General features: G+C 37.1%; 1 protein-coding gene across 1 annotated transcript in view; it reads right to left on the bottom strand.

Moving 5' to 3' along the window:
• Positions 1 to 303: 303 nt before the first annotated feature.
• The window catches only part of LOC135221501 (chromatin complexes subunit BAP18-like), a 30,227-nt gene continuing 20,597 nt past the window's right edge, over positions 304 to 9,933 (bottom strand). The window contains exons 2-4 of the mRNA XM_064259237.1: positions 6,871 to 6,965; positions 1,230 to 1,331; positions 304 to 622 (exon numbers count right to left, since the gene is read on the bottom strand). Of these exons, the coding sequence (XP_064115307.1) occupies positions 370 to 622; positions 1,230 to 1,331; positions 6,871 to 6,965 (450 nt within the window). The 3' untranslated portion in view covers positions 304 to 369. The remainder of the gene's footprint in view (positions 623 to 1,229; positions 1,332 to 6,870; positions 6,966 to 9,933) is intronic.

The raw sequence follows: 9,933 nt of genomic DNA, 5'->3' as shown, positions 1-9,933 counted from the left end.
CTGGGGACTGCCTATTATGAATAGTGTGCTATACAGTCTAAACTGCCAATATCATATTAACAGATAGTTGAACCTTAAAGATGATATAAAATTACTATTAAAATCAACACTAAAATCTACATCTGTATGTTGTTCATGATCAACAGCAAAAAACCATGTTTACTACAAGTTTTTCATTTACAATAATAAAAGACCTATAAAAGGCAAAGAGAATAGTTGAAATTTATCCTTCTTATTAATAATAAAGGATAATTTCATGTTTCAAGGTTATCATTAAATTACTCTCAGTAATCACACAAGAAATTAAGATAAAAATTTATTTTATTATCAAAATATATATAATATAGTGTCCAATATTAAATTTGACTCCTAAGATGTGACAACTTCATTTGCCCCTTCAAAATCCATACCAACTCCACTCATCCCTTCAACATCCACTTCTGATTCAGTTGCATTAAGCATGTTCAGTGTCACATCCCGTCCACCTATCATACTTGAGGAGCCACCACTGCTTCCAGGGGTAGATGTGGCAGTCTGCTGAGCTTGCAATGCAGCAGCTGTCTGAGGGGGAATTCCTGCATCTTCAAAGGCCTTCTTTTTTAATGCTGTCCGAATCTGAGTCCTGATGATAAATAATAAAGCTGAATTGCTAGTGGTAATGTCTCTTTAATGTTAGTCATAAAATTTGTAGTTGCTTGTGCTAGGTAAATTCAGCCATGTGCTGACACAGGATCTTGCTTCTGAGCAGCCCACAAAGATAAATATGATTAGCTTCAAATACTTTTCTAAAGAGGGGAGTGAGTCTAGAAACTGTTTACGTATAAGTTTTTCAAAGTCACCATAAGGTAAATAGAAGTACTATTATCAATGGATGAATTATGAAGTATAAATTTACCCAAAGTTACATGGAAACATATTGCTCTGATTGAAAATCCTATACAACCAAAACAAATGGATGAATTATGAAGTATATAAACTTGCCCAAGTTACATGAAAACATATTCCTGATTGAAAATTCTATGCAACCAAAACAAATTATTGCATACGTCTGTGAGAATAATCTCCATTACAGAGAGGTATAGGTAAAGTGAAGAGCAATGACTAAATATATAATACCAAAAATCTCTTCATCATGTATGAAAGATGGCTTCCAATATGTAGTGTAATTACAAAGTAAGTATGCCTACAATTTAATTATTAAGAATGATTTTTGACAACTATGAACTTACACAGTACGAGATTTTATCCTTTGGCTGATAACATTAAGGTCATCACCAAATCTTCTCACAGACGAACGCAGCATTTCTATCTCTTCATCAGTCCATTTGGTGCTGAAGAAAAGAAAATCTATTAACTTTTCTGACTACACTTACACTACTTCCAAGAACAGCTTATGGTAGTCTACAATATTTCAATGTATTTCAGTGATTACTGTAGGTAACTTCAAAATGCATAACCAATGCAACTACAATTATGGCTGGTTTTCCTTTTAGGGGATTACAGGTTACAAATATGAATCCATGCCAATTTATATACTGTTCAGGTTGCAGCCATTTAAAGGTTTTTTAACCCAACCCATGTGAACACTAGCTGTTAAGTACCAAAAAGGGAGAGAGAAAAGGATTTGGAAGATTTTGTATAGCTACTGTAAGTGTTTTTTATATTTATAATTTCTTTAAATATCTATTCTTTTAAGTCTTAATAAGCTTTTAAAACAAACTGTAAAGCCTCAAAGTAAATAAATGGACTTAATATCCCCCCATCATAAGAACGTGTAAAATTTGGTCTATGAATAGACCAAATTTGACTATAAAGAGTTGTTGAGCGCCTTTAATTGATTGTGTTAAACCTTAGTATGTATTTACAGATTTAAGTTGTTCAGAACATTTTGTGATAAGTAGGGGTGAAATAACTTTTTCTTAATAAAATTAAGTTTCATATAGACTTACCATGTAATTACATAGCTAATGATTCTCCCGTGGCAACTTAAAAATAAAAAAATTTAGTGCTATCACACCTTCGGTACATTCGTACTTACATGACAGTCCCGGCCACTATCGGTGTAGTGAGTTGAAAGTGAGACTCAAAGGTTATCTGAATTTTTATTTTGTTAATTTTCTGTTTAAAAAATTTGGTTTTGTTCTACGTGAGGTGTGTCGTATTTCATTCCACTGCTAACTGTCAATTGTTCTTCCCCACAGGTAGAAGCTTACCATTCAGGTGAGCTTCTTATGGTTTTCTTCCCCACAGGTGTAGAAGCTTACCATTCAGGTGAGCTTCTTATTCAAGAGCTGGAACTTTGAAACTTGGACACCGAATATTTTGTGTCTAACTTGATATGTCATAAACCTGAATCATTTAACTTGATGTCATAAACCTGAGCCATTTAACTTGATGTCCTAAACCTGAGTCCTTTCACTTGATATGTCATAAACCTGAGTCATTTCCTTTTAAATGTTCTAGATAAGCGTTCTTGCGCAAGTTATGGTTACTTCAATATTGTGCACCAGTGTTCTTTTTTTGTTACTTATTGAACCTTATTGAGTTTTGTTTCAATTGTTTAATAAAGAAGTATTTTTTACAGAAGGATTTCACTTGTACAATAACACTCTCCTTGTTTTAAAATAGGTCCTTTTATATATATTTTTTTTTTAGAGAAAATAAATTACTTTTCCAATCTGGTTTTCATGGCTTAATACACAGTAACAGACCATATTTTACCAAAACAACCATTTAGGATCATACCGAAAATCTTAGGGGACTCTTGGGCCAGTTTAATCCTGAAATCTAACCCAGTATATTGAGGCTCTTCAAGCTGGTGCCCAGAAAACTGAAGAATGTGACAAGTATGCTGTGACCAGAACCTGCAAGAACTAGGCAACAGTACTATATGGCATCTTGTTACTTCATCGGGGAACATGGAAAACAACCTGGCAGGTATACTCTACTTTTTTGTGCCCTCATATTCATAAGATGGGAGGAGGGTAAGATCTGATTCTGTAATTATTTTGTATGTAAATATGAGAAAAATTTACCATGAAAGTGTCATTTTCATATAAATAATTTACCAAGTAATTATATATAAAGTCTCTTCTTCTTCTTCCCACTGTTATCCCTACACTAAGGGGTCGGTTGCCTGATGCGCCTTTCCTTACAACATCAGGCAAGGTTTATTATTTGGCAAAGTTGCGGATTTCTCTCAGGAACATATCCCCCCATTATTCGTGGGAAATTCACCTATTTATGGTGTTCTTCTATGAGAAATTTCCACAAATTCCTGTTTTTTTTTCTTTGATCAATTTCATTATAAAATGCACTTTTTATGATAAAACTATTAAAAAAAAAACCAGGTATAAACATTTTTAGTGGGGTTTTCTTGCATTTTAACAAATAAAATAAGCCATTTTAAGCATTTCTACATGGGTTCCAACTATTCGTGGGGGGGGGGGGGGGGGGGGGGGGTGGCTGGTAGTATCCCTGGTACGTATCGCGAATTCAGGGGACCACTGTACTCTACTCCAAAACATTAAAGCGTGGTAATGAATTTGAAAATGGAAAATCTACCTTTAAATATATACAATGCTTGATGTTTCCTTACCTGGTAAGAAAAGTACTCTGGTTGGTGCTCTCTTAACCCGCAGTAGTGTGGCGGTTGAGCCATGGGGCACCTCTACTTGAGTGGGAGCTTTGCAGTAGAGGATATGCCTGATGGCTAGCAAAGCATACAATAAGGTGCCCTTACCTGGGCACAGTACCAAAACTTAAAAAATTCCAAGATCAATACTGTTACCTGTTCTGAAAACACTAGTAAAACACCATCACCTATCCACTAAGACTGGTGGATACTCCAGGTACCTTGTACTCCCCAGTTCCCCAAAACTCAAAACCAGGGCAAAACGGTCACAGGAGAAAAAGAGTGCTTCCTACCTAATACCATGCGAGCCACCAATAACGGCCACAAGGTACTGCAATCATCGAACACTATTTTGACTTCCTTCAGGTAGTGAAGCAAAAATAGACCTGTACTTCCAGTAGGTCAACTGAATAATGGAGGTCCTCCTGGATGTAGGAACATGCTTCTCTAATCAAAGCGTTCTCTGACAGAGAACAAGATGGGTTCCTTCCCTAACACCAAAGTTTAGTAAGTGGACCTCTGATCTTTTCTGTCCTATTCAAATAGTTTCTCAGAGCTCTGACTGGACTTAGTACTCTCTCTTCTTCCTCATGGACAAGAATATCAATTATGTTCTTAATACTAAATGAATGAGGCCAGGGCTTGGATGGGTTTTTGTTCTTGACCAAAAAACCTAGGGTAAAGGAGCAAGCTGCATCTCCTTGAGAAAAACCTACCCATTTATCAATGGCTTCTATCTCACTGATGCATTTAGCTGTAGCTAAAGCAAAGAGGTAGAGAGTTTTGCATGTCAGATTCCTAAAATAAGTAGAATGAAGAGGCTCAAAAGATGGGCCCATCAACCATTTAAGGACCACATCCAGGTTCCAGGAAACCAGTGTTGTCCTTTCTCTGTTTTGCCATATTGGAAGTCCTTAATATTAGAGTTTGACTATAGATCCAGACCTCTATGCTTAAATACTGAGCAAAGCATAGCTCAATAACCTTTAATACTAGAGAGAGACAAATTCCTAGTGTTCCTCGGGTAAAGAAGGAAATCTGCAATTTGTGTCACAGAGGTCTCAGAAAAGAGACATTGTGGTTGTGACTCCACCAACAAAAAACTGACCACTTGGCCTGGCAGAGGAGGCTAGAACATTTTTGTCTGCACTGTGCAATAGCCTCTGCAGCTCCCCTTAAAAAACCCTTCACTCTGACTTCAAAGACCTGAAAGATGTCTTTTACTAAATTATCTAGTTCTGCAGAAAATTATTTTTGCTAACATGAATGCATAATGATAAGACGAATTGATTGAACCAGATTAGTCCTCTTGGGAAGAGGCAGCAACTCCTAAAGAAGGAGCTTCACCAGTCACATATGACAAGTATCCCCTGCAAACTAAATGAGAGGAAGGAAAGCCAGTTTCCCACCTCCTTTAAGGATTTCTTAGAGGAGGATGATAATACCATCTCTGGGAGCCTTGCCCTGTCATCTGGTTAGTTCCTCATTAAAACATTGAAGCAAGCACCACAATAAGGAACCATTTGCCAAAGGAGCCACAGGTTCTTGACATTGGAGGTCTAACTTGAGGAGGCGAAGGAGACTGCAGCCTCTGAGAAGACGAAACAGATGATGGGTGCCTGGGAGTGGGCACAGGGTCCTCAGGAGCTGGTGCCAGGCGCTCAGGATGGGGCGCCAAGCACTTAGAAGCAGAAATCGAACATTTATGAGTGGGCATTGGGTGCTTTTGAGCTAGGAGAGGACACAGGTTCATGAATTGAGCGTTCAGGTGAGAAGGTCTCCGAGCTGTCCAAAGGAGATAAGTGAGCGCGATGATGGACAGAAGCAGAAACATATGGGTAACAAACGTAACTGTAATAAGGTCTATAGAGTAACTGCAACAAGGTATGGGACTATAAAGAGAATGCTTGTACCTCTTAACAGGTGCTGGGCCCTCCAGCCGATCAAGGCTTTGACCAGGGTTTCCAAAAGGGCACTTAAGAGGTCAGGAAGAGTCCAGGTAACATCTGCAGCACTTTCTGTCTGTCCAAGCCATAATCGTCTGAAGAGCTTGAGGACAATTTATGAATATTCCTGGACAAACCTTTCCAATGGCTGCCTGCCAACACCTGGGACTGTAAAACAGGTGCAACAAAGAGGGCGACTACCTGTGGGCAAACCCCATTGGCCTCCCTTGGTCTTTTGGAATAGTTTCTCCCAAGTTTAGGGGAGCAGGACAGTGACCTCAGCCTAGAAGAATCAACGGAACGAATAGCCACCTCCTCCACTTGAACTCCTCAATCTAGAAGAAACAAGGGACAAATAGCCACCTCCTCCACTTGCACTGCAATGTCACTTTGCTTTCCAGAAAACACTTTTTCCATACACACTTTAATGGAAGCTCCCAACTCTGCAATGGAACTTACAACTAGATTCATTTTCTTATCAAATCTAGATTCGAGACTTGCGATGGCATTAGGATCAGAAGCAAGGGAGCCAGCCAGGCACAGGCGTAGAAGATGTTCAGTAAGAGGGTCGGTATTAGGAGGAAAAATAGGAATACGTAAGAGTCTAAGGAAGAGTAACAGGGCTAACCTCTAAACTAGGTTTCGGTGTAGCCTGGCCTCTAAACTAAGAGAGTGTTTTTTTCCAGCTTGTCTAAATGAGACTTGAGAACCTTCCACTGTTTGCTACACTACCATGTTGGACATTCATTACAGGTATTATCCATACTACAATCTTTCCTCCTACATTTTGTACATTGTATGAGAATCATAACAAGTCTTGGTTAGCCTAGCCTTGCAGCCTATCCCACTGCATTAGCTAATACTAGTACATACCACTAGAACCTGACATAATTCTAAATAATCTGTTAAAAGCTAACCCAAATTTATAACAATAAACTGCCTATAGCCTGAGCACAACCAGAGCTAAGCAACTGTACCTCACCAAATACAAAAAAATACAAAATAACAAACGGAAAAAAAAAAAAAGCACTGCAAATGGCACCAATGTTTACACCAAAGCTGCCAGAAACAAATTGAATACTATGTATACCTGTCAGGTTGTTTCCCGCATTTCCCAATAGTGGGCGGGACTGTCACCTAGGTATAAACAGAAAAGCTAACGGTAAAAAAAAAGAAGTTGCTAAGCTAGTTAGAAACATTAGCTATGTAATTACTTGGTAAACTACATAATATGAAATTTGCAGTTCTATACTGTATATTGCTAACTGATTACGTATTATATATACTTACCCTGCAGGTGACTGCTCTGCTGTTGGATGAAGTTGCATTGTTAACTCAGCTAGTTTGTTGAAAGCTGTACCTGCAGCCAAGAAGATTTCACCGACCTTGTTTAAAAGAAATAAAAATTTATGATTATTATCCTGTTAGGAACTCTTAAAAATGTAATTTTGACAGGACATTGCAGTGGAATTTTGGCATAATAAATTTTATAATTTTTTTGTGTTTTCCACACTGATAAACTTCATTTTTGTTGAAAACAGCATGAAGGCTTATTAAATATGTATAGTAAACCTTGAGCTAAGAAGTGGTTACCTCCACAATGCTTTTGTACTGTCTTGTATTACAGAATTACTAACTTAAATCTAAAATTTCACAACCTGGCAAATGTTAGGCTAAATAAAATAAAAAGAACAACTCAAGAGCACTGCAATAAAAATAATCCAAAGGGCATAAGCAAACTTCAAATCCTTCATCCTAAACCATCAAATTTGGTAAAGTGGCGCCAAAACTTAGTGGACCTCGATTTGGCAGATTTCAATTCTTAATGCACTCACTACAGTCCGATAAAAATTAAATTAAAAGATTATGTACTTACCGGAGAAATCCGGTAAACAGAGTAAGGTTATCAGACAGTAAACAGAAGTTTTCTTGTTTGTGCCTGTGAGGATGGAAGGGTAAACAAACAAACATCCTCATGCTGACTAATGTTTTCTTTTTAATTGTGGCTATGCCAGTGGAAACACTTCACAGTTAATGTGGGCTCAACCTTCTTATTCTCTCTCCCAGATTATCTTTATTTACATTACTGAATAACAGCAATGTACTTTACAGTACTTAATGCAGTTCAATAATTTAGTACTGTGCATGTGTACAGGGTATACATATACTCATGTACTCATCGTATTAGGATATAGTATACTGCACATTTACAATGTCTTTGCTTGCATCTCTCTCTCTCTCTCTCTCTCTCTCTCTCTCTTCTCTCTCTCTCTCTCTCTCTCTCTCTATCTCTCTCTCTCTCTCTCTCTCTTCTCTCTCTCAACTCTAATTTCTTATGAAAATTCTGGGTAATTATTTATGTTTAAAAATAAACATTTAGGTTTATCTATGCTGTATGAACATTACTTTACGCATCTTGTATGCATGCAAGGGTACAGTCTACATACACAAATTGTCAGATGCAATTCATTATGCAGATATGCATATCTGAATTAAACTGATAAATAAATCAATACTTTAAATTTAATAACTGCAAAATACCAATTAGGATAGGCTATTAGATACTTTATAAGAAATTGCACTAGACTGCAACATATAAGAACTAGCTCTGGGGTACCCTATTATGTAGGTTATATCATGTTACTGGAAGGAACAGACCTGCATGCAAGCAGTCTGTTAAGCTGAAATGACACTGTATACGCATGTTTCTAGAAAGCAGCAGCTTACCTATCACCAAAAAATGATAATATTCAAGTTGTTTTATCTTAATTTTACAACTCTATCCTCACAACCAAGGGAGAAGCATCACTGTGATTTTCTTTAACCATACAAATATTCATCCTGTGAAGTGTGTGGTTTCCATGAATCAGTTCCTGAATTATAACGGGAACCTATCTATCTATCGAAATGGCGTGTCTTGGATTTTGGCAGTCATTTGCCTCCACCTCTCTCGATCGCTAGCCGCTTGTTAATTGATTTACAATATAATCTCCATCCAAGTCACCATCAAGCTGTCCAAGTATTCTACTCTTGTCTACCTCTCACTCTCCTCCCCTCTATCCTCCCAGTGAGGCACAAATGCTCTATCTTCTCACTTCTTATTATATGTCCAACAAAATTCACTTGTCTCTTCCTTATGTATTTCTCTTACAAGGGCTCTCTGTGTTCCAATTCTTGCTAATATCTCATTTGTCATTCTATCTATCCATGATATTCTCAGCATTCTTCTATAAAACCACAGCTCTGCTCCATTCAACTTGGTTTTCAATTCCTGACAGGAACCATAAGACTATAATTGAAATTCATTTATTTTCCATACAACTTCAGTTCTCTGGAGATTGTCTTATTCTTTGCTGACCACTGGTTCACTACCAAGTAGACATAACAATGACATAGAAGTAAATGACCTGCACATTATTCCCTTGACTGCAGGTTAGATCAGAAGGAAGAGAAACAATGAAATATTTCTCCTTATCATTTGAATTCACTGATACCTACGATTTTCAGCGACAGTTCAGTAGCTTATGGAGATTTAGAAGGCTACAAATACAGTATGCATCCAATGCCCCATCAGCCACACACAGAATTTTGTAGTTAAGGATATTCCAAGTATAGCATTCATACTCAACAACTAGATAAAGAGGCCAGCTGTCATAGTAGTATATGTTAGCACTCACAAGTATTATTCCAGTATTGGTGTTACAGTCAAATCCATCTCTTGAGATCAGGATAAAGGACTGTCTAAGAATGAGGAGGAAGATCCAGAACCTCAGCTGACAGTATTCACTAGAGCTTTAATCACAAAGAAAGGCAAAATTTTGTCTACCATCATTAGATTCCAGGCCAAATGGCTATAGTATACTACAAACTATAATCAGATTTTTACAAATTGGCAGGGTAAAAAATAAAGTAATTATAGTGAATATGTCAGAGATTAAAATTTACTGTTTAATCCACTTTATGCAATACATAATTACTATAAGAAATCTAAAATTAAATATCTGTCCTTGTAGTATACAGAATTTCCCAGAATATCAGGGTACTTTCAGATTTTGGAGAAAGTGGTGATTATTACGTAAGACCATAAGCAGTTTATCTTTATCAGTTCAGCAGGAAAGATGGACAGGAAGAAAGGGATGAGGGACCAGTGAACTAGTATTTACCGGATAGGGGAAGTTTTATACAATAATTATGATTCCAAGAATAATTACGATGCCATGAAATTTACAGGTACCATTATAAACTGTTGCACAAAAGTTAATATGATCCACTATTATGTAGAAATAAAATATAATCCAGTATTATGTAGAAATAAAAAATCAACCATTCTTGTATGTAAGAGGACAAAAATTA

Source organism: Macrobrachium nipponense, chromosome 2 (assembly GCF_015104395.2).
Source record: "Macrobrachium nipponense isolate FS-2020 chromosome 2, ASM1510439v2, whole genome shotgun sequence".
Lineage (NCBI taxonomy): Eukaryota > Metazoa > Arthropoda > Malacostraca > Decapoda > Palaemonidae > Macrobrachium > Macrobrachium nipponense.
The sequence above is the reverse complement of the archived record's forward strand: the minus strand, read 5'-3'. Positions and strand labels throughout refer to the sequence as shown.